Source organism: Typha angustifolia, chromosome 15, assembly GCF_048772165.1.
Source record: "Typha angustifolia cultivar Huaian chromosome 15, ASM4877216v1, whole genome shotgun sequence".
NCBI lineage: Eukaryota > Viridiplantae > Streptophyta > Magnoliopsida > Poales > Typhaceae > Typha > Typha angustifolia.
Genome location: NC_133253.1, coordinates 19331436 through 19359063, shown reverse-complemented (window position 1 = coordinate 19359063; position 27628 = coordinate 19331436). Strand labels below are relative to the sequence as shown.

Below are 27628 nucleotides of genomic sequence, written 5' to 3'. Positions count from 1 at the left end.
CTTTCAACTTGTATGTGAGTCCATGTGAATCTACTCAAAATTTGTGAATACTTTGCTAATGAATTTTCTTCAATTTGGTTTCTACTCTTCTTTCAACCTTTTCAATTTAAATGATTTTTAACATATCGAGCTGAAACAAGATAAAAGAAAAATGAAAAGAGAGTTTTCACAGGGGAAGTATTAATTATACCAAATCACATTAATTACCTATAACTTCCTACCATATTTATTGAATCTGCCCTCACTTAGCAGCAATAAATTAAGCACTAATTAGTTAAACTACCACTATCTGCGGACGTGACATCCTTTCACTTAACAACCGTCCCTAAACGGCAAGCATCTCTTCACATCTCATCGTCTGTGTGACATATATTTAGTACGACTCTTCGTAAACTATTGGATGACAGAGAGGCCTCTCTCTCTCTCTCTCTCTCTCTCTCTCTCTCTCTCATCTATATGTTCTAAAGTTAAGTCTTTCTCTTCTGTTTATGTTCTAACTCCGAAGTTCTGAGACCATGCATGCTTACTGAAGCTCGCTTTACTAAAGGATAGATAAAGAGCAGGGGAATTTTGTTACATTGATGAGTCCCCAGGTAACAAATTTTTGTTCTTCATGGTTGGCTGAGAAAACTTTGAGAAGAAAAGTCTTTATATGGCAATTGTTGGAAGCTTCCATTTTTTCCTTCTATCAAGTTTAAATGTTATTCCTTCTTATACTTGCCTTGGTAGATTTGTTTCCATGAGGGGATGCTGGTTAATTAATTCCAGGATGGATTAAGAATAGGTCGCGTTGCACTGCAAGTTACCATGTTTAAACACTAGTTCATACAAAGATTTGTTGTCAGAATATTTCTTTTTTCCTATTATTATTGGATTGATCAAGTCGGTGCTTCTCTTTCCTTTTTCTCACGTCATTAATAATAAGTTTCCTCTGTTGGTTTACAATGCGAAAATTTACAGGCATAGAGGAAACTTTATTCTACATATAATCCTCAGTTTTAGCATAAAACGACTGTTGGAGGTTAAACTTTTATCCGAGTTCTCAGATCTTCACATCATGGGCAATATGCATCACCTCTTTTTGTTGGCCTTACTATGTTTATTTCGCATTAGTCATAGCTTTAGATGGTTCTCCTCCTCCTCCTCTTCTTCTACAACTCCTCCAGGCCATGGCACTTGGAAGAAGGATGTGGGAGAACCAATTGCTGAATTCTTCATGGGAAACCTCGATAATCCAAAAGGAGTGAAGTTACTGGAGAATGCGAGGAATAGATTGATTGGACCAAGAAATTGCTGGCAAGATGCGTATCAAAATCTATTCTCTAGTTGTTCTGAGATCATGGCTGATAAAGAGAAGCAATCAAGGTTGGCATGGGACCTCAGCAATTGCTTTCAAGAGGACTCTGGTAGGTCAAGGTTTCCTCATTGTGACGCAGGAGTACTTATGGTGCATTGCCGCAAGAAGTTGAGCGATTTCGACCAAAAGATTTTTCTTGAATTCTTTCTTGAGACTAACACTCTTTGCCACCAATTACAGTTAAGTACTCTCCAAGTTATTCCAGCATAGTGCATGATGTCATGTTAAATTTCTTAAAATGTTTCTTTTACTGAGATTTTAACTGGATGTGAAATGTTCAGAGCTGAAGCGTTCAAGCATGGAACAGAAAAGTTGGTTAATGATTTAACGAGATCGTCTCGATTCGCTGAGGATAAGCTAGAGATAATTGGGGAGAGATCAGAGCAAATCCTAAAAGAGTCTAGTAAAGTTCATGATTCAATAGCTTCAATAGAAGTCCAAACTCAGCAATTGGCACAGGCATCAAGGGAAGTTGAGGACCAGATTAATGATGTGTTGGAGCATTCAAAGGTTATTATTGAGCAATCTAAGGAGATAGCAGCATCTCAATCAGAACTAAAAGAAGGGCACTTAGAGATGAGGGAAAAACTAGAGTCAGGCATGGCGCGCTTAGAGGAGTCCTATGAGATATTGGGCAATGAGATGGATAAATTGAAGGAGGAAGCTATGGATATAGAGAAAGAGATTAAGGTCGTCGGCAATTCCATGTCCTCAAAGATGCAAGATCTTCAAAGTACCGCTAATGATATTGGAGATGTAGCAGGAATGTCCTTGGAGAAACAAAAACGGCTATTAGATGGACAGGCAGTGGCACTTGAAGGTCTAGATATCCTTAGAAAATTTCAATCTCAAGCACTTGAAGAGAGCAGGTATCAGACTATTTATTCATCGAAATTGGGTTGAAGTGCTATTTCCTTAGTTGCTTCTCTTATGTCTTCTATCTTTCTGTGAAATTTCTGTTGTCTTGTCAGGGAAACTATACAGAAACTAGCAGAGCTTGGTCAGAAGCAGCAGGAAGAGCTACTACTTAGACAAGAGCAAATCCAGAAGGCCCATGATCTTCTTATCCAAAATTCACAATCAATACTAGCTGCTCAGGTGAGTTATTTTGGATCTCAAGGTTTTCCATTTTGTTTACTTATTCTTCATCTATTGAGATGCTGAACTCATTTTACCGGCAGGAGGAGTTTGAACTGAAGCAAGCAAATATTTTTTCAGCACTGGATAAACTCTTTGCACTACATAATGCTATTTTGATCGAGTCTCGTTTCATCAAGTCATTCTTCTTCTACTCTTGTGTCATTTTTCTTCTCTACATGCTGACTAGTGCAAAACAAACATTCAGCATCCGAGGCCGACTATATTTTGGTAATGCTTATATTATACATCCTTGAGTTCAAAACAATGTCCAGAGTTAGTCTCTTAACGGCATTAATTTCTGATAGGTCTTTGTATAACACTTGTCGTTGAGCTTGGATTAGTAAGACTTGGAGAGGATGACTTCAGTAAGCAAAATTGGATAATGTCTAAAGTGTTCTTAACTCGAATAGCATTCCTTGCTGCAGCAGCAATACAAGTCTTGCATTCTATATTTACTTACAGGTAAAACTTAGCTTATCGATATTACTTGTAAGCTTATCAGAAAAAAAAAAAAATTGGCATTCATTTGTCATTCACTTTGCAGAGATTACGAGGTACTAAACCATCAGTTGCTGCAAACATTGGTTGAAAAGGTTAGGGCAATAGAAGAAAATTCAGGTTAGGTACTCATAACAATTGATGAGCATTTACTACTGGCAAAGATGATAAATTTGTAATAATTGATGAGATATTGCTATTGTGATACAGGGAACAAACTGTTGTCTTATAGCACAGAGAGTGATGAGAGTATCAGCAAGTACTCATGGATCTGCAAGGAGTTGCCAGAAGATATAGATAGCGATGTGGATCCAAACTACATCTTGCCAGAAGAAGTTGCAGAGAATTCCACCACTACAACATCAGTTACCAGAAGATATGACCTTCGACCTCGGAGAAGGCAATAAATTGTACTTCTACATCACTATAAATTCATCAGAAGATACTATACTCTGGCTATGTAATCAGAGCTAAAAGTTTTGTTAGAAACGTTTTCACCTTAATAGAAATCAATAATACTACAAATTCTTTCTGGGATCTATACTTGTTTCTTGTACTCCTCCATTGGTAGATTGAGTGCATAGTTATGGTTGCTTGCAATGGCAAGGCATGACAATACGACAGAGTCATATGCTACTTGTTATGCTTGTTTAGGTGTCATCCTTATCCTCCTCCACTTTAGAGTGAACATAAAAGTGCTACAGTGTTAAGCGAATCCAGAGAGGTTGCTAGGAGAGCTTTCGATAAGATCAATGACTGGTTGTATACTTGTATACGAAGATATCACGGTTGCTAAGTTTTTGTTTATCAAAACAGATCAAAAGAATTACCACTCCTTATATTACAAACAATAATGCTAGGTTTAAATTTAACATAGGGTAAATTCCAGTGTTCCTCCTTTATATTCCTTTAAACTTAAGCACGTAATAAAAGTACATATTAAGCATGCAATTCTCAGGTGGTCTATATTAAATTATAATTATTTAATCACTCAGATATATAAAGATTTAATTATTCTTAAATTTAATTTTATACCGATATTAGTACGGCTATCTTAAAAAAAGAGAGCATGTTGAGCTTGGCTGAATTATGTCTAAGCTCGAGCTCGGCTTGAATTGAGCCGAGTGGCCGAAGCCGAGTTAATTAGGCTTAATTTAATAAACTCAAATTATATATATATATATATATATATATATATATTATATTGAATTTTTAACTATTAGGCTTATTCAAATTGAGCTGATATAAATTTGAAAAGAAAATTATTTTATCGACTTATTTACGAGCGTAATATTTTGAACATTACCAATTTGCTTATGGTAAGAAATATTAGTATCAATAAACTTTTATTAATTTAAGTATTAGCACAGTAAATTCTGAAAGGAAAACTTAATAATCACAACTTTTAAAAAGCTTAAATTTAAAATCAGGCTAACTTTCTGGACGTAAACAATAATTCTTTACGTCCTATCCGCAGTTATAATTCTTTAAAGAGAAATCTTACACATCTAACTCCATTATCCAAGTCCCGACACGTGTGCTCCGCACGACCACCACGGGCCGTCTCAGCAACGGCTACGATCCCTCTTCGCGAAGCCACGTGGCGATGACCGCAGAAACGTGTCTGCGTGTGTAGCGGCGGAAATCGATCAACCGCAAGCCCCCTCCCTCGCACGTGCTTCCCAGAGACCGTCCATTTTGCCAACTCCCTGGACCTGACGTGATTAAACGCAGGTACTCACTCACTACCCTTGTCTTCTGCCAACCCTCTCCAGATTCCAAAAACAATACCACCCTTAACGCCCCCCTAATCTATCATTATGTTCCTTACCACGTTTCTACCCATTTTAATTCCGTTAAGTAACTATCAGAGGTTAAACTGGGGGTACCAAGTCATCTATAATATTATTATCCTCGAGAAATTTCTTATTATTCCTCTGGTCATCATCCATTCGTCCTTGCAAGTTTCTCAAATAAAAAATTAAGTATGTGTTTGTTTATCCATCACTTCTTTCCTATTTAGTTTTTTCTTATTTAAAAGTCCCATGCCTATTCAATGATTTAACCCTTGATAAGAGCTTATCGATGATTATCTTATTAGACTAGAGACTTATCCAACTCTATCTTTAATCATGGTAGGAGAAAGTCCACTTATTTTATTTATTATTATTTCCCCTGGGCCACAACCTTACCACCAATATATTGATTCAATAAGATCTCAAAGCCTTTTGTCAGAAGGAAGAGTAGCATTTTATTTTCATGTGGGGAAAGAAAAAAGGGTGTACATTATTTATTTAGATCGCAATAGCTAATAATCTAATATCTCCTTTCCCGGTGGCAATTCCGTGATTCCGTCATTTACTTCTCCTGGTCTCTATGCTTTAGCCGGGAGTGCCAGGTTCTTCTTCTCCCGCACTAAAATCCAAACCACAAACGAGGGAAAGAGAAAAAAAAAGAAAAAGGAAAAGAAAATTATTTTGCCGTTTCTCTCTCTACTTCCTTTCCTTCTCTCTCGACCGTTCTCACCTTTCCCAACTTATACTTTCTTCTCCCTTAATATTAGGTCTCCCGTATCTCTCGCTCAAATCGCATCGAGCTCTCTCCTTTCCTCCAAATCCTCTTCCCCCCTGCCTCGAATTCGTCTTCTCGGGCTCGAAATTAGGGTTCCTGAGCTGCAATTTGAGCCCCCAAAGCTGAGCAGTATCCGCTTTTTTATCACGATTCCCCTAATTCGAGCCGTCAAAAGGGGAAGAGGAATCTAGAGTTCCGGTGGCCATGCCTGTGCCGGCGATCGCCCTCTACGCGAGCCCCGCCGGCGGCGTCTGCTCCGCTCCCCACCACTCTTCTCAGATCTCCGCCTCCCATGGCTTCCCGGACTTTGATATCATTTCCTCATCCGCTTCCCCGTCGTCCTCCACCTCCGCCCAAAAGCCCATCGCCGGCGGACTCTCCTGCCTCTTCTCGTCCTCGGCCGCTGCCACCCGCCACGGGCCCTCGTCGACCTTTACTGGCGGCGACGAGATTGGTTCGCTTTGGCACGAGAGATCCGACGAAATCGGCAGCTCCTACTCATACTCTTCGTACCCGTCGTCTTCATCGTTCAAGTGCCGGGACCATAGCCCTGTGTCCGTGTTACAGGGCCCGGTGTCATGTAGTGGGAGCGGAACTTCTCGAAGCCCGCCGGTGTTGCGGCCGCCCCGAGAGTGGATGGGAAGCGATTGGAAGGCTGGAAGGGATCGGCTTTTTAGTGGGTTTGTGAGGAATGCGTTGGGTTCTTGCTTGGATTACGTGTCGCCGAGTTTGCCACTGCACGGGGGTGGTCAGGTGGAAAGTGGGATTGATGTTGAGGAGCTGACATTTGAATTGGATGAGATGGAGCCATCTATTGAGCCCTATGCGAGGGAATTGCTTGCTGGAGCTCAATCAAGGCATAAGATTTTCTACGAGGAGCTTGTGGTGAAGGCTTTCTATGAAGCTGAGAAAGCTCACAGGGGACAGGTGATTGCTTCTTTTATCTAATTGTTTCTCAAATGAAATAGGAATTTTCTTTTCAAGCACGATTGCGTTCAGATGTCTTGTATAGATTTGGAATGCTTAGTTTCTTGGCCTTCTCCATATTTATCTTTATCTTCAATGATTTCTAAAGCTTTATAGTCTCTCTTTGAAGGTTTTACTGAAGTTGATATATCTTTTTATGAATTGATAGATGAGGGCGAGCGGAGATCCGTACTTGCAGCACTGTGTGGAGACTGCAGTTCTGTTGGCAAAGATTGGTGCTAATGCTACAGTAGTGTCAGCAGGGCTTTTACATGATGCAATAGATGATTCTTTTATGGATTATGATCATATATTTCATATGTTTGGAGCTGGTGTAGCTGATCTTGTTGAAGGGGTATGTTCTTTTTATTTTATTTTATTTTTTTACGGTCAATTTCCTCAATTCTGTTTCAACATTTTATATCATGGAGAGATGACCATTTACGACTTTTTTAGTTAATTATCAGAATACTTGTAGTGCAAAGCTTTCTTGTCTAGTTTGATGGGTCCTTCTGTGCCATTTACTACTTTTCCAGTTAATTTTCAGAATACCTGAAGACACATTATTAGGCCACTTAAAATTAACAGATCATGGATTTGCTTTATATCTATTTATCTTATTATCATTCCATCCACTTATTTTCTTTTTACTTCGATAATAGTTAGATTAAATCTTATTAATCTCAGATCTTTTACTGGAAGGTTATTATTGTTAGTTTGGAATCAGAGATGCATGTAACTGTTCTTTGTGGAGAATGAGGACTGTGATTGACTGGTTTCACTTTATAAGTTGTCAGATTATTCTTGGCCTGCCTGTTCTTTATTTGTTTTGCATAGCTAGCTAGACTATCAAGAAGTGTGGCTTTTCTTTATCTCACAGTTATTTAATGATCAGATATATTGGATTGACAGATGTAGACTGGTTGTTTGTTTGTGATAATAGTATAATACTATTTCATACATATGATAATCAGGATATTTTTCTGAGTCATCTTTTACATACTGTTTCCAGTTTTCTGAGTCGTCTTTTAAATAGCGTTCCCAGTGGCGTGTTAGATGAAAAGTACACAGTTCTGACACTTACGTAACAGATAATTTATCCATCTGTATAGTGATGAATTATTAGATGAATATTGGTGCGATCATTTGGCAAGATATTCACTGTAGCATCCGTGTGATCCATTAATTTGTTCTCTATTGCTTTTATGGTATCAGCTCGTGAGGTACATCTTTTTCTAGTAATAGTACTTCGACTTGTAAGAAACTTTTATAAATTATAACTATCTGAAGTAGTCCTATCTCTTTTTTTTTTTTTCATTTCAAATTATAGCTGAATCTACTATTGCTTATAGACTCGGAAGATAAAACTTTAACTGCTTCTTTGCAACTTATTCAGGTCTCAAAGTTAAGCCATTTAAGCAAGCTTGCTCGTGACAGCAACACTGCAAGCAAAACTGTTGAGGCTGACAGATTACATACAATGTTTCTTGCGATGGCTGATGCCAGAGCTGTTCTTATAAAGCTGGCAGATCGGCTGCATAACATGATGACTTTAGAAGCACTACCTATGGTAAAACAACAGAGATTTGCAAAAGAGACCTTGGAGATCTTTGTGCCCTTAGCCAATAGATTAGGAATCTCTAGTTGGAAAGAGAAGTTAGAAAATATTTGCTTCAAGCATCTGAATCCAGAGCAGCACAAAGAGTTATCCTCTAAACTTGTGAAATCCTTTGATGAAGGACTTATTGCATCTTCTGTGGAGAAACTAGAAAAAGGTTTAAAGGATGAAGGTGTTCCTTATCATGTTCTATCTGGGAGGCATAAGAGCTTGTACAGCATCTACTGCAAGATGCTAAAGTGTGTTTGTCCTTCTAATTTACAAATGTTTCTACATAGTTTCTTTGTTATCTGCCCTATAATGAAGTTTCTACTTCAGAAAACGCAATTCTTGTTTCCTATATGAGGCTAACTAGGTTGCTACAAAATTTTCTCAGGAAGAAGCTGAGTGTGGATGAGATCCATGATATCCATGGTTTACGCCTAATAGTAGATAACAAAGAAGACTGTTATAGAGCGCTGGATATTGTTCATAAGTTGTGGCCAAAAGCTCTTGGAAAATTCAAGGACTACATAAGTCATCCCAAATTGAATGGGTATGTAATTGAGTATTCTGATATGTTAATTCAATATTGAAATTCGGACATCATGCTGATTATTAGTTGCAGGTACCAATCTCTACACACTGTTGTTCAGAGTGAAGATATGCTCCCACTGGAAGTTCAGATCCGAACAAGGGAAATGCATTTACAAGCAGAATATGGATTTGCTGCGCATTGGAGATACAAGGAAGGTAGCTGCAAGCACTCATTTGTGCTCCAGATGGTGGAATGGGCAAGATGGGTTGTCACTTGGCAGTGTGAAACAATGGGCAATGACAAGTCCTTGTCTTTTGGCAACTCCAATATTATTAGGCCACCATGCCCGTTTCCTTCTCATTCTGATGACTGTCCTTATTCATACACACGCCAGTGCAACCACGATGGACCCATTTTCATCATCATGCTGGAAAATGAAAAGGTTTGTTCTTGTTGATGTGAATTTTGTTTGTACATTTGCTCTTTTGTGAAGTAAGAACACGGAGGCATGATTTTCCTTCTCTCAGTTACATCTTTCTATAACCTTTGCATTACTGATTGTATGATGTTTAGACAGTCACTTAGTTGACGTGGTTGTTGGTGATTTCAGATGTCTGTGCATGAGTTCCCAGCAAACTCAACTGTGACAAATTTATTGGAAAGAATTGGGGGAGGGAGCTCGAGATGGAGCGCTTACAGTTTCCCTCTGAAAGAGGAATTGAGACCAAGACTGAATCACGAGCCTGTGAGCGATCCCAGTCAGAAGCTGCATATGGGGGATGTGGTGGAGCTAACACCAGCCCTTCCGCACAAGTCTTTGACTGAGTATAGGGAGGAAATCCAGCGGATGTACGAGGGAGGGCTCACCACCTCTGGCCGGGGTGGTTGGAGAGGCTGACCAATTCCTCCCTCTCTTGCCAGGGTGGCAGGAGAAGCTGACCTACGCCTATAATTACCATGTCAACATGTTCTAGTATGTCCATTGATTTATCGTATAAATGAATTGTACAGTAAGCCCCTTAATCCATTTGAAATGTGGAAGCTGTTAAACGGATGAAGGGGGTTGTTATGTTGACTGAAAAGTTGATTAAATATTTTGTATCCTTATCTCATCTTTTCCACTGTCCTCTTTCATTTCCTATTATTCATACAGTTAACATGTTTCAGAAACGCTTTAAAGCGATTAGCTTCCTGCAGGAAAAATCAAGTACGGAGGGAGACCTGGTAGGCTAAAGCACTTTTTCAAACCTTTTGTTTCTTTGCTCCAGTGAGGGAAGCTATGACATCATTCTAATCCCAAGTGATCCACAGGCTCTTGATATCTTTCTCATGACTGCTTTCCATAGAATCTTGTGGTTGCAAAGATTCTGGACAGCTGCAATATAACTGTCCACGTGTGATCTTTGACAACCATCTGTGTAGTTTGTGAGGTCCTGGTTAAATAGGGATGCTCATGTATGATTCTTCTTAATTCTGTACAACTTTGACTACTATTCATGCTCTTGGCTGTGAAAATTCTACTGCCAGTCACGCTCTGGTAGTTATAGCACACAACGTTTGATCTGTAATGCTTTGTTTTGCTTTGCTTTACCAGAATTGATGTATTCTTTTGATTTTTTTGTCGTATAAATCCAATCATTCGAATCTCTCAGGTGTCAGCTTCCAGTTTTCGTCATTTACTACTCAAATTGAGCTATTTTCTTGTTCTGATATTTGGGAATTGTGGTAGTGGATAATAGAATCTGGCATGTTTGCTTCATTGGTGATATTTTGGCAACTGATGCCAGAGCCAGAGACCAACAGAGCAGCATCATCTATGTCGGATAAATGACAGATTGTAAGGCTTAAAGATGTTATGATATTTGTCAGAATCTCCGCTTCTGGAATTCATTCATCAGATAATGAAATATTTTAACGATAGCCAAGACCTGCAGATAGAAAAACGAGTCTCACTTTCAAAGAATGCAGCACAACTTTGAAAAGAGGTATGCATATTACTATAGTGGATTTTTGGGTAGCAGTTCAAATTTTTTTTACTATATTCTCCTCTAGTTAAATGTGTACTTGTCTACTGAACATGTCTGTCCTGTTCGTAATACTGCTCTGGAGTCCGTAGAACATATTTTATTATATTATAATTTCACCCAATACATTTTCGAATCACTTCACTTCAAATGGTTTAGTATTCACCAACGGGGTGAAAGATAGACTAGGAAACAGGCAGGGCGAGAATTCCCTCTAAATTATCCACCAGGTGATGGCAAGAAGTATGTCCTAAGCTTTTGAGCAATCTGGACGATATGCACCTTAGTTACGGATATTCTTTTTTCGATTGAAGGAGCTGAAATCAGCTAAATTTTACAATGGTGGTCCTGGTGATACCCCTTATGCCCAAATTAATCAAAACATCAAAATCAGGTGGGGTAGGGTTATCCCCTCCACAACAAACATACTAGGTTGCCCTCTCTACCAAAATTGGCTATCCAATCTGTCGCTCGATTTTCTTTCCTATAGATATGAAGGGATTTAACTTTTAAAAAACTAGTAATTAAAGTCCAGCACCCCTAATTCTCCACGGTCCAGATTTCTTTCCTTCAAACACTTTGATCAAAGCCTCAGCATCCAACTCCATGGTTCCATCTATCTTGAGCGTCGTCGTCACCTTTCCTAAAGGATTCGTTGTGTTGATCTTAATCCAACTAGCTGGTGGAGGCTTCAACCTAACCAGAGCTCTTACAGTGGTGCATTTACTCTTCGCCACCCTCTGCTGTAGATATTCTTCCACCAGACGCCAAGCCTTGCTTAGTTACGGATTGGTCTCTTGTTGAGTGAGATCCAGGGCCTTAGAATCCCTATCTAGCTGTCCCTCCCTCCCTCTTCTCAGTCCTTATATATTCTTACTCCTAATATAATTAGGTGGCGTTGATGAAAATTGAATCATATTCAACCAAACCCATCCCAAACAAATAACTACAACAGCTGTAACAACTTGATTTGCGAGAGAGATAATTTAGAATTTATGGATTTCAAATATTTGAAGACGTTATTAATACCGAATTTTAAATAATCCTTTTCCAAAAAGTAATTAGGGAGGGGGAAGCAGCACATAACGCGACCTACTACCTCACGTTCGTAACGTGCCGAGTCGTGGGATAGCATCTCGATCTTCCCTCTCGTAATCGTTCATCGCAAATTAATTACGTCTAAGATATATTTCTCATATATTTTTCATAATATATTAGCCTTCTTAACTATAGAAAACTCATTTATATATATGTTCAGGTAGTTATCCGTTAGATTCTTTAATTACAAAATAATATATGAACATAACATGATCTACAAAGTTGATAGTAAAATGGTGAGTGTGAGTGCTTTTTCGTATTGTAGGGTTCAACGTTTAATAATAATAAGAATTCGTCGCAAGTTGGAGGAAGATCTCCCCGCGCGCGCGTATATAACGTCCACTAGATCAGAGGAATTGGTTCGATTCCCAAGGGCAACTTGGATCTTGATCCTTCTCTTCCTCTCTCTCCCATTGAGGTCTGAAACTTCGCTCCACCAACCTCTCGCCTCTTACTAGGTGCCGGTTCCATCTCTTGATCTGTTCTTCCTATCTCATTCTCCGGATCTAATGCCGATGTTGTCTTTGTGCAATGATCTCCTTGGGTTGTCACATTTTTCCTGATTTTGTTGGTCGTGTTGTTTAATTATGGTTCTTTGGCTCGTAAAATGATCCTATACTCTTTGTGCATGATATATCTGGTGGAATTGGGATTATTGTTGCTTTCTTCTACTGCTGATGGTTACTTTAGAGCAAATTTTGTCTAGATCTGGTGTTAGAGAGATCCAAATTTCGACATATCAATTTGTTGATGAAGTAACGGCTTAAGAATTTAACATATTGGTGATTCCTATTGTGAGAAATGTGTTAGTATTTGTGATCCAGATCTGTTTGTCGATATTGTTTTCCTCCAGATGATTCTTTCTCATTAGAGTGATGGAAGTGTAGTTCCACAAATCTTTGGAAAGAGCCTCTCTCTGCCGTATAGAAACTTGTGTTTTACTTGATTTGACCTAGATCTCTAGATAGAGAAGGTTTTAGAGAGTTATTTCTTAAGGATTACTTTTGGTAATAGAATAATGTGGTATTTTCAATAGTATCGTTAATAGGAGATGTTGTTGTTAAGAGCATGTCTTTGATGTGGCCTTCGTATCTTCCAGTGCTCATCATTTAAAAATTTATCTGTTGGAACATGGATCATGGTATGAAAACAATGTAGTAAGCTTTGTGAATAAAGTTATATTGGAAGACCTTCAATTCTTTCCGACAAATAGCTATTTGGCATTGTCAACATTTAGATAAGATAAAAGAAATTTCATTCAACAAACTCTAATAGAATTTACTCCATAAACTTACTCAAGTGCCATTCTGACCTCGTACAGAAATAAACGAGGGTTCTATTTATTCACCTATGAGATAGGAGTTTGACATTAATCCAAACTTCCTTTCAGGTAACAAATCTGAAAGCTTTACAAATGGGGACTGTTGTAGAAGCTTCTGCAGTTGGAATTGTCAAGGTACTCTATAATCTCAGATTCTAAATATTTAGTAAATTTCAAGATACAGCTAGCTGGAAGATTAATTTCCAGCTCAGTTACTTTTCTTCATTTAGAATCTTTACTTGCAGTAGATATTAAAGCATTCTCTACGCTGCCTTCTACACAAATGATGCAAATCAGTATCTTTTCTTACACAAGTATAATACATGTTTGCCTGTATGTGCATGCCTGCTTTCTTTTGATATAAAACCAATCTATTGAATCATGATTCCCTTCTTCTGCATGTAATGCCTGTATATCAGATCAGAAGGAATGATTACAAAATTTTTAGTTAACAATTTGACATGGATAGCATTGCAATCAATGATTCTGAATGACTTAATATGAAGAATCATATGCTTGTTAGAACTGACACTTATGCAATACAGAGGTATGAGTTTTTTTTAATATATATTTAATTTTGTTTACAGAACTATGAGGTTGAGGTGTAAATAGAAGGATTTGTACATTTTAGCTAACTAGCAGCTGAGAAACAACCTATATTTCTCCACTTACTCTGTACCTTCAAAGAAGACAATCTGTTTTACAATGGAATGGATCTAGAATTTGGATGTCCTGTTACTTCATCTTGTATCACTAGTTACTGTGTGAAGCATTTGTACTAAGATGCTAATGGTTATATTGTTATCTCTATGTCGTGAGATACAAGTTTCCAAGATACACTTTATATGCATAAAGAAATAGATTTGATATCAATCAAGAACTAAATCACAATACTTCATTTTTATTATTCATCCTTCTTTATTGTTATAACAGCATCATATTTATGTGAATCAAGATATTTAATTTAATTTTATCCCTCTCTACTGTAATTAACTACTACTTATTTGCAGGATGACAATGAGAACATCCTGGGTAACAAGAAAGTGACAGTCATTTTTGTTTTAGGTGAGGTTTCTTGCTTCATTCATGTTTCGGTTGATTTCCCAATGTTCTCTCCATATTTCTCTTCCAACATTTAGATACTATAGTATGTTAATTATGCTGTTAGTCCAGATCAAAAACATTGGATCTGACAAAATCTGATTTACTTACAGGTGGTCCTGGTAGTGGTAAGGGTACCCAATGTGCCAATATCGTTCAAAACTTTGGGTTTACTCATCTTAGTGCCGGCGATCTTCTGCGGGCAGAAATAAAATCCGGTTCTGAGAATGGGTACTTTCAATCACCATTATTATAACAATAGAAACATGATTACTGATTCTGCAGTTGCTCATTAATGCATATTGTTCTTCTTTTAGCGATAATTAATGACAATTTCATGGTTGCCAAGGTTTTGAAAGCAAGCCAGTTTTATACTTGAAAAGCCAGTTTAATACTTGAAAGCAGAGTTTCTCTTCTGTTAGACAAAGTTTCCTTCAATTCCATTCTAATTCTTTATACTTTCTATTTGATATTTAATTTAAGTTTATAATATTATTTCTTACAGTACCATGATCCAAAACATGATAAAGGAGGGAAAGATTGTTCCCTCAGAGGTAACAATAAAGCTTTTACAACGGGCTATGCTTGAAGATGCAAATGACAAATTTCTCATTGATGGATTCCCTAGGAATGAAGAAAATCGTGCTGCATTTGAGAGAGTTGTAAGTTTGACTATTCTGCATTTCTTATTTGATACTAACTACCTATTTCTCTTTATACCGATTGTTCTGCTAGTTTTATTCCTTTCTTTCTGTAAAGAGAATCTAAGAATGTTATCTCTTTCTGTTACAGACAAAGATAGTACCTGAGTTTGTATTATTTTTTGAGTGTTCTGAGGAAGAGATGGAGAAGCGTCTTCTGAACCGTAATGAGGTGAGGTTGACGGCAACCTATAAAAAGTTTCTGTTGTTTATAGTTCATCTCTGACATTTCTTTCTGCTGTTGGTTTCATAGGGAAGAGTTGATGATAACATTGAGACGATCAGGAAGCGATTCAAAGTTTTTGTGGAATCCAGTTTACCTGTGATTGAATATTACGACTCGAAGGGCAAGGTTAAGAAGGTATTTCTCTTTTTATTTAATATTATAATATGGTAAAAGTAGTTTCAACTTGCAAGAGTACTTTGTGTCCGTGTACTTCTTTTCTTTTCCCTTTTCATGTATATCGTGTCCGTGTATTTACTGTTGGAAAATTACTAGTCTCACAAGTTTCATCTATAGATTGAACTATGTCTTTACTTCAACAATGGTATCCCTCTAGTGTGTAATATTTATCTGCAACCTGCATGATAAACCTGATGGGCCTTATTCAGGCAGCTTCAGGCTCAAGCCAGACCAAGTACACCGGAAAAATTAAATCATGGTTTTGACTTTCAACCAACTATTTGAGGTTGTGAAGGATGGGAAACAGAGGGGAATAGAGAGATGAACCAGAAGAGTGGTTCTGGATAGGCAGCAGATCCTGGGTCTCGGTGGAGCCGCTGTACTCCTTGAGGCCTTCATCAAATGTAACCTTTTGTGGAGATAGTAAAAAAGGGAGATAGTATAGCAATCATAGGAAGAAAAGATGGGACAGGAAGTTAGGAGAACCTGTGAGATGAGAAGGGAGAAAAGGAGGCATAGAGAGTAAGAGAGAAGAATAAGATGAATAATTTTAACTTAAAAAAAGTAGTCTATTTAATATGATATATATAATACTTTGATCTTTCAATTGCATGCTTTTGTAATGAGAATGACTTAACTGTTTCATCTTATCAGATTGATGCTGGGAAACCTATTTCAGATGTTTTTGAGGACGTAAAAGTTATTTTCTCCTCATTTAATGAAAAGGTAAGAGCAATTATCTTCTCATATAACATTAGAAATTGCAAAATAAGTTTCAGTAGATGCTTAATTGCATATGCATGTATCTTGTTTCCTGCCAGTCAAATCTAAGATGGAAGATTAAACATGCATGCATCTCAACCTTGACATCGGAAACTGTTACTATGATGTTAAAGAAAATAGTCAACTCATATAAAGTAACCTATGCTGCTTTATGCCCGCATCAGTTCATGCTAGCTGATTAACTTGCATATTAGTTGGGCTGTCTGAACGCTTAGGAAGATCTTTTACCAGCACATAGAGGATGTCAATCATGCAGTACGTAATACTCTACCAAAATCCTTTGATCCATCTACTACCTCTTCTTATTTTCTCTCACAGGCTACTTAGGGAGTTGGAGAAACAGCAAGAATTATAGGGAAATTAATAATACTGTGAAAGGTACACACTCCTATGTTTTTTTATTTCGAATTTCTCTTCTTCTTTATATATTTGCAATCAACACTTAATGCTCCTAAATCATTATTTGGCAGGTTATTCTTCAAAAATCCAAATGTCACATAAGCTTTGGAAAGGAGGAGGTCATATACACTAAATAAATAGAACAAATTACACCTCACTTATCTGTCTTTGTACCATGGAGTTGATTTATTTTTCTGAGGTGATCTTAATAATATATCGTTGATAGCCCGGTTTATGATATTTGCCAATGCACTTATTTGAATTGTCAATAAATCGTTTGTATCATCATAAACCCTTTTCTGGAGGGGCTTAATAGTTGTAACCAGATTGTACACACAAACAATGGAAGGAACTTTATTGTCTGCAGCTATTAGTTTTAGAGTATTATATAACAAATAAATAAATAAGTAGCGAAAGCTTTATTATGGCATCGTTTAGGTTGCTACTGCAAGAGAAGAGCCATAAGAGCCGTCCATTGTGCTTGTCTCGGACACTAGGGCTGCCAAATGGTCCCAGTAAACCTAACCTAATCCATCACCAATCCTTGCAGTGATTGCCATCCTTCGGCTAAGGAAATAAGAGCAGTTTGGTGGCCTGAGATGTTGTTAACGTAGTCACTGCTCACAATTTTGTGTACAACAATGGAGATGAGATGATGTGGTCTATTTATGATGTCCCACTTGTCTCGCTTAAGACATAGTTTGGTTCGCCATCAACAAAAAGCTGAGGAGATAAGGACTTCTGCCGACGATCGAAAACGAAAGGCAAGATGTGAAACCACCACATCCTCATGGCTCGATAGATAATAATTTTGGGGCTCCTGTGGATCTCTATTTAGATCTTCTGATGACATCATTCATTGTTCCAGCCATTAAAGAACAAAAAGAACCCCAAAAAAAAAAAAAAATCTGCCATAATCTACTTCATTTGCAGATAATATGAGGGCTTCTAATGTCATACTTAAAGAATATGCAACTATGGTGACCAACTTCTACATATAGATTGGATAAGGTCTTAATACATGATCCAAAATTAAGAGTCTAATAAAAGTGATAGAAGATCCCTTAGTTTTGGGTGGATGATTCCTTTGGCTTGCTCGATAACATTAAGATGACAACCACTTGTCACCATTATTTAGTAGCAGATTCTACTTTGACTAAAATTGGTGTGCAGACAGTGCAGTCGTTATTCGACGGCGGATACCATTCCCGCATATAAAGCTCTATGCACTGTTCCGGTTTATCTTATCGATGGATAAGAGTCGTCACGATCAACCAAAAAGGGGAAGATGGTCCCCAAAAATATCTCAGAGCCGTCTGATTGAAACTCCTGCCACAGTTATAAAAAATTATTTTATAACTTATCAAAATGTTATATTTATCATCATCGAATACATCTCGCGATTGACCTATTTTCTTTTTCTTTTCGAGATTTATCTTATCTTATCTTATATATGACCAACCAATTTTATTAGAGTTAGTAGGTATTTCCTTATGATCAGGAAGGTCATAGATTTAATTCCAAAGAAATTATTTAATAGTTTGGTGGTTTGGTGATTCAGTTGATGGCTCGACAGTGCTGTTAGTTTGGAGGAATAGCTCGACAACGCAACGACTTGGAGTAGACCTCGGCGGTATTTAGTTTCGAGCAATTATTCGGCAACACATATAGCTTAAAGTCTAAACTAGACTCTAAAAGTTCGGTAGAACCTAAATGTCTCTATATTTAAGAATGTTTGATCTTTTGTTCGGTTTATATCTAGTCATCGGCATCGTGAGTATAAAAATAAAAATCTTTATCTAATATATTATTGAAGGCATAAGCATAAGCATTTGTCACGGTGGAGTCATCGTTTATTCGGGCCGTACAAGTTTGGATAAGCTTGAGATGATGAGTTCGGGATCAACGCCGGGAGATTCACCATCAACCGTCCATGTAATGCAATCCTACACGTGTCACAATCTGGACATGTCATGGGCCCTCGTAGTTGGGTTAGGTTACGGACACTAACATAAAGTTGCCCCAGAAACTCACCTAAAAACCCACAATGATTGGGTTAGTCTTTCGGGGCTATTCTTTTGGTCCAATAGTTATAGACTTGGTTACTAATAGTTATTTCGAACTAGGCAAATATTGTATTAGTATTAACTTATAAGCGAGCAGAGGACGAGAGGATAAGCAGATAAGGCCCCCAACCTGTTACTCTAATCTAATCCCCATCCTTAATTTAGTCTAATTAACTATTGGTAACAGCTAAGTAAGCACCAATGCTGCCCTTATTAATTTTTTTTTGGAAATTTATCATATACACCCTATCTTTACCTTTAATTATCATTCACAATCATGTAGATTATTTATCATTCAATCTATTTTCTGCTTTTAATGTTTCAAAAAATAATTGAAGTTAATTATTTCCACAGTAGTAGCTAACATAATAAAAATCTAAAATCTAAAATACTCGTAGTATTATGCAAAAAATATTAATGTTATTTTAGATTTACAGTTATTTTTAACTCAGGTAAATGATGTTTAAGAAAAGAAAAAACTAATGGGCGAGAGTATGTTTTATGCATTTTAAGCGAGCGCAAATGATAAAATATCTAATAGGAGGTATGAATGTAATAAAGGTAAATGTAGGGTGTTTTTGACAAATTTGTCTAAATATTTTGTTAATTAGCTACGAGTAGCTGTGTCTTCCCTAAAGCTGTCTCCTTTTTCCTCTCTTGCTTGTTTCATACCTTTCGTCGGAGCTGTAATGGTCATGGCGCTCTCGTGATCGAAGAGATCAGGTGAGGTTGTTGAATCCTGACTGTGGATTCGACCACACGGGGATCGGACGGATGTCGATCGCTCTGGAGAGGGGGAGGGAGATCGGACGGTCGGGGTTCGTCCGAGGGGTCACATGCATCTCGGTCTACGAGGCGGAGCCGCCGCTCCCGGGGGCGGCGGAGACTTCAAGCTCGTCGTCGATCGGGAAGAATAGCGATTGCTCTGCGGCGGGGTCGGGATCGGACGGCGAGGAGGGGGAGGTGCAGAGCTTGTACAAGGGGCCGCTCGATGTGATGGATGCATTGGAGGAGTCACTTCCTATGAGGTGAAGATCGTAACTTGGGTCGTTTTTGGAGTTTCCTTCATATTTTTTCTTCTAATTTGGTCGTGTTGACGCAATTAATGTGAGAAAGTTGCATTTTTTATAACTTTTTTGACGATCTCTGGGAGTTTCCTTGTGGTGGTGTTTTTGGTCGAGCATGGTAGAGAAATGAGGTGTACATTAAGAATTTCTTCGACGGATACCTTCTTTTTGGCCGCAGGAAAAAGCTAATTTTTCTCATTGAAATTTCTGCTGATTACCTGCTCTAGTTATCATTCTTTCATACTTTTTTATTTGATACAATTTTCTCGCTTATGATTGAACTGGGTTTTCTCTTTCTTATACATAAATTATTTTGTGCGAAAATAATTTACTTTTCTGGTGCCTCGAGTTCGTGCATGTGCTTAAACTTTTGCAATGAAATATCTGATGGTTATGGAACATCATTTCAAAATAGATCTTTCTCGAGATTTAAAAAATCAAATCCTCTATTTCTTGTAAATTTTATTGTTGATTCACATCTCATTTTATTGAAACCTTAATGGCTGGAACTTGGCTATGCTAATGGTACATCTATGGTGACTGGTGATGTCTGGCAGCAAATAGTTCATCACTTCTTCATGGATTATGTTGGGTTTGATTTGTGATTGTACAAGCGCCTTAATACATGACATATGTGAGTACCAAGATCTGATAATGCTCCTAAACTATTCCTTTCAGAACCATTCTTTATTTTATTTTTCTTTTTTTGCGCCAGGATGAAACTTTGATTCGACCACTGGCAGGTAGAAGGAAGGTCCTCTCTTTGTTAATAACATACCATGCACCATGAGGCATGGAAGCTGGTTTAGCAATATCAACCCTCTTATTAGCCTTTGGAACACATTGTATGCATCCAAGAGAGATGCTGCATATATTTGTCGGAATGTTGTTTGTTGCTGTTTAAACTAGATTGACATTTATAAAAATGGGTTCTTTTGATGCATACTGCAAAAGTTTTTCATTGAGTAAAAACTAAGTTGAGAAAGATCAGCTTGCATATCTTATTATCCACTAATGTAGCATGTATGTATATATTGCATAAGCTGGTACCTCATTTGAGTTGCAGAGATTACAACAGATATGGACTAGAAACTGTGTTTTCCTTGTAACAGCCTATCAGATGGTCCTAAAACATGCATGACCTAAATATGATGCATGTAGTACACTATCAAACATATCTTGCTGTTCTATACTCACAGTTGGATGCTTCTTACAATGAATTATATGTGAACTTTTTATTAGTTGTATAAATGTTGTGATCCGTTGCTGTCATAATACTTGCTTTAACAAGGATCTGTCCTCTCATAAGTCCAATTGTGGAATGTCTCTGTTTCACTCATGATTTGATTTTTTTTGTTTTCATTAAATAATCCATCAAAGAGATAGTTAAATGTTGCATTTTATAGATAATCATGTTACTGTCTGTGGTTTACTGAAGGGTGATTCCTTCACTTTTGGCAGGCGTGGCATATCCAGGTTCTACTGTGGCAAATCTAAATCTTTCACCTACCTTGGAGATGTATCTTCATCTCCTTCTGCTAAGGACCTCAGTAAGCCAGAGAATGCCTACAGCAGGAAGCGGAAAAATCTACTTTCTCTCAGTATTATGTGTGACAAGCCACGAAAGGAACAGTTGATTGCCATGGAAGGTGGCATTGCCAAGAGACTCACAAATTCCAGCAGGAGCACGACAATTCCCATTGGCAGGTGCAGCTCAGGCAGCATTGGCGATAGCAGCGAAGAAGAGCATGAGCCATCTAGGGTGCTTCCTCCCCTTCACCCACATGGAAAACCCCATACTACTGCCGCTGTTGCTTCACCACTCAGTTCCTCCCCACTTCATATATCATCAATTCCTGCAAGATCATTCTCGATGATGGATCTGCGAGTAACGAGTTCAAGTTGCTCTTTTGCTCCTATGGATAAGAACAAGAGGACTCAGTAGCTTGAAATTATTTTGTTTGCCTTGTAGCCTATCTTCATTCGTAGATCGTGTTGCCATGTAGTAGTTAGGTAATAACTGGGAGGTTGTTGGAGGGATGTTTATAATGCTGGGAATGAGCGATCAGCCTCATTACGTCTCCTTATTAGTGATATTGATGTACAACTTCCTTTTGCTTAATTATATTCTATTAAGATTTAACCCCCCCCCCCCCCCCCCCCCCCCCACCCCACCCCAAAAAAAATAATTGTTTCATAGTTGTTTCATGTAGAGACTTATAACTTGTGGCCAAGAAGCTTTTAATTATGTGCACAGCTTGGAAGATTGATCATCTTGAAAAACCTCTGATATGGCAATCAAAGTACAAAATTCTGTATCTCAAGATCGGTTCATCAATTCACATTCGCATGTTGTTACATCCTTCAATGACAGGCCGTTTGATGGAAAACATACATCAGAGACATCAGAGGCAAGCACATTGACTAGAATACGAATCCAACTTGATACTCGACAAGCTACTGTGTCTAATTTTGAGCATTTTGGTCATAGGTTACCAGTTTTTCACTTGGCAGATCAGAACTATCTCAAGACGAAAGAAAACTTACTTTAGTCGAATAGTGTGCCGCTGCCAGTGCCCCAGTAAAACAATCATTAGCAGCTTGGGTGGGAATCAGACATAAATCAAGGATTCATCAGCAGCTCCAACCTTGAGAGAGAAAAAAAAAAAACCAAAGCAGAGACATTTAATAAATAAGACCACATATTTCATTGCTATAATAAAAGTGAAACGTTTTACACCAAGGATTACATTTCATGTTCTCTCTCAACTTACAACAATGATTAAGTGGAATGACCGGCCACGAAATAAATATGGCCACACATGCGTGTTACAGTTTCATAGTCGACCGTAGTCCGCAGCCTTGACATGGTACTCAGATGTGAATCGTTGGAGCAACAATTGTTGCAACAATCTCCAAATTTCAAATTGCTGGAGCCGGATACGTGCGTCTGCAATTCTTTACAAACCCTGTTGCAGTGCAACAGAGTAGCATAATACATCTAACATTAGTTACATGTTGCTCTTCAACTAGGCTGGCAGGAGCTCTGGATGCCAGACTAGAAACTGAGCAGCCGGAAGCTGAGACAACGATTGCGGAAGTTCAACACCTGTAGGATCTATTACTGGAATAGCCTTTGATATATCTTCTGTGGAGAATGGTATGCTGCAGCAAATAAAAGGTGCAAATAATGAGAAGTCAAACAAACTGCTTTCACATTTCATAAAGCATGTCTTAGAGACAATACAGATAAGGTAGGTCAATTTAGGTTGTAGGACAATGCTAGGAAGACCCCTCAGATATGATGGACAGCAAGCCTAGTAGGCAAATACCTAACTTTCCCAATAGCCAAATAAACCAAACGTCCACCCAAGCATCTAGAATTTCAAAATCAGTTGCAACTACATGTGAATGCTTTAGTTTCAGACAAAGCTTAGCAACATTGGATTGGACCAACTAGATGAACCCAGTTCAACCCAAATCAGTTACTCTAGCCATCATTTTCAATGTAAACGAGTCTACTATGCATAATCATTCAGGCATTTCTTTGAGAACTACTGAACTGAACCAGCCTTTTTAAGCTAATTCTGTTCAAAATAAATCATGATTCAGGTTGCCGCTAATTTTGCCACTGAAGGTTTGTGATGAATGAGTTGAAGCAGTGGAATTCCTTTGCCCCTTATTATGTTGACTGTCCGCTAATTTAGAACATAAATCTTCAGTTTCGTATTCTGATACATCAAATGTACTTTTTCCCTGCCATTCTATCTTGTTTTGCATAATTTGATTCATCAAGTCTGGAAACTATGATATTTATTCTTTAACTTGTTTTGGCTTCTCAAGTGTGATGAACTTTGTGGCTCAGGAGAGAAGGCAGAATGCTGAAAAGGCGAAATTGCAGCAGAGTCTTCACAAAGAAGTGAAGTGGGCAATGAACAGAAAATCACTCTCAGACCCTTAAAATTGGAAGACTTGAGGCAGGCAAAGAATCAAGTGAGCTATGCTTATCCTTTTCTCTGAGTATTAGGAAGTAGCATGGTGCATTCATACTCCCGGTGGAATTTTTGCAGAAGGAGTATATTCATCAACGTACTACATATAGACATAATTGTTTTCCACAATAGATTTTTATTAGATTTTGTCGAGGTATACTATATCTGGATTTTGAAGAAATCCAGCCCATTAACATTTCAAGAAAAAGAAAAAGGCACAGACCAGCAAAAGCTAACTAAATCAGCTGAAATAACATACCTTAGATCATCATCCAATAAAAATGAGTTCGATACAACATTCTGAGAATCTTTGTTAACCATCTCCCTCATTGTTGCAACAACCTGTCATATTTAACACTGTTAGCAAAACTTAGAGTAAGAATATGGAATCATAAATCTCAAGTCCATATACAGGCCTCATTTGAAACGCTCTGGGTACTGTACTTGTCATCCCAGTACATTGTGCATATTCTGTAAATCTGCCGAACACTTAAGGCCTGTTCCAATTCAGATGAGAATAAAAAATTGCTTGGTTTAATCACTTTATGAGCTGTGAGAATCAGTTCACTGAGAATAAATTAATAGCACTACAAGTTTTATTTGGCTGAAGTAAACATACCGGGCAAAGATCTTGCCTTATCTCTTCGAGAGACTTTTTCCGCTTCTGATGTATGACCTGTTTCATCCATCAAGTACATAAGAAACTAGACCTCAAGAATCAGAATCTGTTAATTTCTGTAAGGACTGCAATACCAGAAAGCCAACAGCTTGTCTAATGAAATTAAGCTCATGCCAAGAGGTCCCTGCAAACTAAAGAGAGGGGCAAATTAAACTTGTGAAAAAATAGCAAAAGAGCTGGAAAATTAGTAGTCACCTCTTCTGTGACATCAGCAATCCACTTCTCCAGCAGTGCTAGCCCAGACTTCACATACTCCCCGTTGGAGAAAGTGCAACATTCACGCCGAAGAAGCAAACTAATGAAAGTGAGAGAGTATGGATTAGTGGTTACAGTATGGAGCTTTCGTTTAACTAATGCGAGTTCTTTAACCTTCAGATAAGCTTGTACCTATTAAAAAGCTGGATATTGATGAATGAGAAGAGCTGGGTGATGAGCTTGCGAATGAAAAAAGAAGGCACCTATACCATTTATTTAATAATATTAAAAAAAGCAATTACAGATTTCTGTAGCATCGAGAACAAGAAAACTGTGTACAATGACGAAGTAATGGTTGAACCAAATGAAAGCTCACATCCTACATAAGACTCAACCACATAACAAGAGTTAACCCTGTCCAAATAAAAGTAATTCACTTAATAAAGTGCATGCCCATGTAACACAAGTGAGAATACGCTAAAGCAAAAGGATTATAAGTTGTAACAGCTAACGTTCCTTACTTTCTTTTAAATGCGTACTTTAATATAAGAATAATTACATTAAAACCTCTTGAAATATTGCTTTTCACATGCATCATCTCAACTTTTTTGGTACACCTAAACTCTAAAAAATCTGTCATCATTGATGGTGTTAATAATAAACATCAAATGATCATTTTATTCTCATTTTTGCCCCTATCTTTTCTCTAAAACTAAAAGTAAAATGGGTCCCAGAGTGCTTAAATTGATTGCATGACACACATGTTATCTTTTAACGAAAAATCTAATGGAAACTAATGAAAAGAGCATTTTGGAGATTTTAGAAGTTAAGGGTGTCATGAAAAATAAATGATGGTCCATATGGAAATGCGCAACAAGATAGGAGGTCTAGGTATAATTGTTTAATATATTAGCTAAATCATATATACGTCAAACCAATGTTAAACTTACACTTTTTCCACCTTTGACTTGTAAAATGTTGGGTTAATTACGCCTAGAGGCCCTAAATTATAGCTCACTTTTACATACACCTCTTTATTTACTATTTTTGTAATATTTTGACCTCCACAACTATCTAGTATCTCTCACCCCTTAATTGTGTTAACCAAAAAGGTCCAATAATCATCTTAACCTCAATTTTTCTCTCTTCTTGCTCTAAAATAAGAATAAAATGTTTCATAAATGGCCTAAAATTGATCACGTAATAGTCACGTGATATTTTTCAACAGAAAACTATCTAATGGATAACTAATGAAAGAGGCATTTTGGAGGTGTCACATAGTTAAATGGGTCAATAAGTCATGAAAAATAAATATGGGGTCTACATGAAAATATGGGAAATAGTTTGAGGGGTTCAGGCATAATTATCCCTAAAATTTTGTACTTTGTGCCAGTGTATAGAAAAGAAGAATGTAGTGGGTTTTCCATGCAAATTCACCAGCAAATCAACAAATTATGTAACAAAGGATGGTGACTGCAACATTTGACATGATAACCAGCACCCAATTGTTTAATCAGATGACCATGCTAAGAGAAGCCAAGACCTTGACTGTACTGTTAGGACGTTTATTCAAGCACCTATAGGGAAATCTTTTCCCCCTTCCTCGTAGGTTGTGATAAATTTCCTTATGCAGGTCAAAGATGCTGCCAAACAGAACAGACCCAAGATATTTCATAGCCAACTTTAAGAATATACAAAAATTGTTTAAAACCTGAATAGTAAGGAACTAAATTTACAAGTACCAGAGCATTTTCAATATCAAAAAATTTTATGGTCGGGATCAAGATCTTTCTTTTTGTCAGACATGAGAAATCATTTTGTTCTTTCAAAAACCATCATGCTAAATCGTGTGTATTAGGAGCCCAAAAGTGTAACTCAAGAAATCCTGGAAAATGTTCCATTGCTTCAATGCAAAATCATGTAGCATTGCTTCCTTCAAGGATGAAAATTATTTATCGTAAACCTGCTATTGCACATGAAAGAGAGTGCACAGCAACACAGGAAGACTAGTAGTCAAGCATCCACTCTTAATACACCCTTGATCATAGTAAGTCCTGTAATACTTTTAGAGCTCAAGAGGACTGATTAGATTTTAAAGGGCTAACAAAGCATTTTAAGAAAATCTGAATTAATGGAAGGATCATTACTCAGGTCACAGGTAATTAATCTAAGAAAAGAATAAAGTAACGACCAGATCGATAACAGTACATTAAAAAAAATAAACTGCAACATTGACAAGTAAACAGTTCACAAGGTAGAAAATAGGTTGGAGAATCTTACATAATTTTGGCGTAAACGATTCAGAAGTGAATCCAAGAATTTGATGATGCTGTCCCAGTGAGTGTTCAATGGCTGTTGAGCACCACCACCAGGGGATTTAGATGTTCTTCCAGAAGTTGCTCGAGTGGATTTTGGAGCCTTCATAAAGATGTTCTTAAACAATAAGTAAATACAGAACATCGTATTTCTTAAGAAGTTAGAAGGCAAGAATATGTTCAACTAGCAATAAAAAATTTACTGAAGCCTTGTGCGACTAAACAATACAAGAGTTCAAACAAAAACAACCAACATAAGAACCTGAATGCAAAGGCCTAAAAGTGGTAATATCTCTTTCTTCAAATTATCCCTGATCTGTCCAAAAATCTTCTCAACACAAGCAGTTAGTTGTTGTTTGAACAGTATAGCTGGGTATCGTGCATCAACATGTGTCAACCCATCTTCAGCTCCAATAAGCTTTGAAGGAGATTTCAGAGTCTGAAATGAGCATATCCAATTAAATCTAGCAGACATGATCATCAAAAAAGCTAAGTTGGAAAAGGAATCATAAGAAATATCAGGCTATTTGTCATGAACACTGCATGAAGGTGAATTAAAATAGCAGGACAAGGTGTCTAAAAGGAGTACTATTGCGGATAACAAATATTAAATTCCCATAGGTAGACCTATTCTTTATGTCATATCTTCACTACAATTCTTCAATGCACTAACCAACCATATCTCCTAACCATCTTCTCAAATAACCAAGTGCTAATAATTTAAGTATTTCTATTTAACTTATAGAATTTAAAAGAAAAAAAAATGTCAAATCTATTTTGTACATAAAGAGTGAGTGGTAACTAGTATGAAATTACT

At 37.5% G+C, this 27628-nt stretch overlaps 5 protein-coding genes across 14 annotated transcripts in view; 4 read left to right on the top strand and 1 right to left on the bottom strand.

The window, feature by feature from the left end:
* The first annotated feature begins 468 nt into the window (after positions 1 to 468).
* On the top strand, positions 469 to 3536 carry LOC140778710 (protein GAMETE EXPRESSED 1). 4 transcript variants are annotated; one of them, XM_073123548.1, is made up of 8 exons: positions 469 to 593; positions 961 to 1536; positions 1639 to 2226; positions 2329 to 2455; positions 2539 to 2725; positions 2803 to 2959; positions 3042 to 3115; positions 3206 to 3536. In XM_073123548.1, exons 2-8 carry the CDS (start codon positions 1058 to 1060, stop codon positions 3400 to 3402), a joined length of 1809 nt encoding a protein of 602 aa, XP_072979649.1. In that variant the 5' UTR covers positions 469 to 593; positions 961 to 1057; the 3' UTR covers positions 3403 to 3536. The 4 variants fall into 4 exon arrangements, with proteins under 4 accessions (XP_072979649.1, XP_072979651.1, XP_072979652.1 ...); XM_073123550.1 differs by having other exon boundaries at positions 481 to 593; positions 1114 to 1536; XM_073123551.1 differs by having other exon boundaries at positions 505 to 593; positions 1167 to 1536.
* A 1922-nt stretch (positions 3537 to 5458) lies between these two features.
* On the top strand, positions 5459 to 9779 carry LOC140778709 (probable GTP diphosphokinase RSH2, chloroplastic). Its single transcript, XM_073123547.1, has 6 exons — positions 5459 to 6493; positions 6702 to 6887; positions 7929 to 8389; positions 8527 to 8685; positions 8758 to 9109; positions 9278 to 9779. The coding sequence occupies exons 1-6, from the start codon at positions 5771 to 5773 to the stop codon at positions 9563 to 9565; spliced, it is 2169 nt and encodes a 722-aa protein (XP_072979648.1). The 5' UTR covers positions 5459 to 5770; the 3' UTR covers positions 9566 to 9779.
* A 2272-nt stretch (positions 9780 to 12051) lies between these two features.
* LOC140778719 (UMP-CMP kinase 3-like) lies at positions 12052 to 16857 on the top strand. Of its 3 annotated transcripts, none has more exons than XM_073123563.1 (10): positions 12052 to 12247; positions 13180 to 13245; positions 14121 to 14175; positions 14325 to 14442; positions 14717 to 14873; positions 15004 to 15084; positions 15166 to 15273; positions 15970 to 16041; positions 16417 to 16476; positions 16569 to 16857. In XM_073123563.1, the coding sequence occupies exons 2-9, from the start codon at positions 13204 to 13206 to the stop codon at positions 16423 to 16425; spliced, it is 642 nt and encodes a 213-aa protein (XP_072979664.1). In that variant the 5' UTR covers positions 12052 to 12247; positions 13180 to 13203; the 3' UTR covers positions 16426 to 16476; positions 16569 to 16857. The 3 variants fall into 3 exon arrangements, with proteins under 3 accessions (XP_072979664.1, XP_072979666.1, XP_072979665.1); XM_073123565.1 differs by having other exon boundaries at positions 12064 to 12207; XM_073123564.1 differs by lacking the exon at positions 12052 to 12247 and adding an exon at positions 12249 to 12333.
* Positions 16858 to 19187: 2330 nt separating this feature from the next.
* Positions 19188 to 21773, top strand: LOC140778718 (uncharacterized). 3 transcript variants are annotated; one of them, XR_012107233.1, is made up of 4 exons: positions 19451 to 19591; positions 20188 to 20264; positions 20346 to 20475; positions 21092 to 21232. XR_012107233.1 is itself a non-coding variant. In XM_073123561.1 (2 exons), the coding sequence occupies exons 1-2, from the start codon at positions 19338 to 19340 to the stop codon at positions 21573 to 21575; spliced, it is 738 nt and encodes a 245-aa protein (XP_072979662.1). In that variant the 5' UTR covers positions 19188 to 19337; the 3' UTR covers positions 21576 to 21773. The 3 variants fall into 3 exon arrangements, 1 of the variants encoding a protein (XP_072979662.1); XR_012107232.1 differs by lacking the exon at positions 21092 to 21232 and having other exon boundaries at positions 20346 to 20573; XM_073123561.1 differs by lacking the exons at positions 20188 to 20264; positions 20346 to 20475 and having other exon boundaries at positions 19188 to 19591; positions 21092 to 21773.
* A 299-nt stretch (positions 21774 to 22072) lies between these two features.
* The window catches only part of LOC140778707 (protein OPAQUE1), a 33429-nt gene continuing 27873 nt past the window's right edge, over positions 22073 to 27628 (bottom strand). For 2 of the 3 annotated variants that reach the window (XM_073123544.1, XM_073123545.1), the window contains 9 exons: positions 27074 to 27250; positions 26777 to 26914; positions 24689 to 24759; positions 24497 to 24596; positions 24376 to 24432; positions 24242 to 24298; positions 24039 to 24119; positions 23882 to 23964; positions 22323 to 22795 (listed from right to left, as the gene is read on the bottom strand). In XM_073123544.1, coding sequence (XP_072979645.1) covers positions 22660 to 22795; positions 23882 to 23964; positions 24039 to 24119; positions 24242 to 24298; positions 24376 to 24432; positions 24497 to 24596; positions 24689 to 24759; positions 26777 to 26914; positions 27074 to 27250 — 900 coding nt within the window. In that variant the 3' untranslated portion in view covers positions 22323 to 22659. Of the gene's footprint in view, positions 22279 to 22322; positions 22796 to 23881; positions 23965 to 24038; positions 24120 to 24241; positions 24299 to 24375; positions 24433 to 24496; positions 24597 to 24688; positions 24760 to 26776; positions 26915 to 27073; positions 27251 to 27628 lie in introns of those variants that run through there. The other variant, XR_012107230.1, reaches the window with a different exon arrangement.

Coding starts and splice junctions, on each gene's coding strand:
- LOC140778710 (XM_073123548.1), top strand. CDS start 1,058: ATGGGCAATATGCATCACCTCTTTTTGTTGGCCTTACTATGTTTATTT. Junction 1,537..1,638: donor ACTCTTTGCCACCAATTACA/GTTAAGTACTCT, acceptor TGAAATGTTCAG/AGCTGAAGCGTTCAAGCATG. Junction 2,456..2,538: donor AATCAATACTAGCTGCTCAG/GTGAGTTATTTT, acceptor TTTTACCGGCAG/GAGGAGTTTGAACTGAAGCA.
- LOC140778709 (XM_073123547.1), top strand. CDS start 5,771: ATGCCTGTGCCGGCGATCGCCCTCTACGCGAGCCCCGCCGGCGGCGTC. Junction 6,494..6,701: donor AGAAAGCTCACAGGGGACAG/GTGATTGCTTCT, acceptor ATGAATTGATAG/ATGAGGGCGAGCGGAGATCC. Junction 6,888..7,928: donor TAGCTGATCTTGTTGAAGGG/GTATGTTCTTTT, acceptor CAACTTATTCAG/GTCTCAAAGTTAAGCCATTT.
- LOC140778719 (XM_073123563.1), top strand. CDS start 13,204: ATGGGGACTGTTGTAGAAGCTTCTGCAGTTGGAATTGTCAAG. Junction 13,246..14,120: donor CTGCAGTTGGAATTGTCAAG/GTACTCTATAAT, acceptor ACTTATTTGCAG/GATGACAATGAGAACATCCT. Junction 15,085..15,165: donor GTCTTCTGAACCGTAATGAG/GTGAGGTTGACG, acceptor TTGGTTTCATAG/GGAAGAGTTGATGATAACAT.
- LOC140778718 (XM_073123561.1), top strand. CDS start 19,338: ATGTCGATCGCTCTGGAGAGGGGGAGGGAGATCGGACGGTCGGGGTTC. Junction 19,592..21,091: donor GAGGAGTCACTTCCTATGAG/GTGAAGATCGTA, acceptor CACTTTTGGCAG/GCGTGGCATATCCAGGTTCT.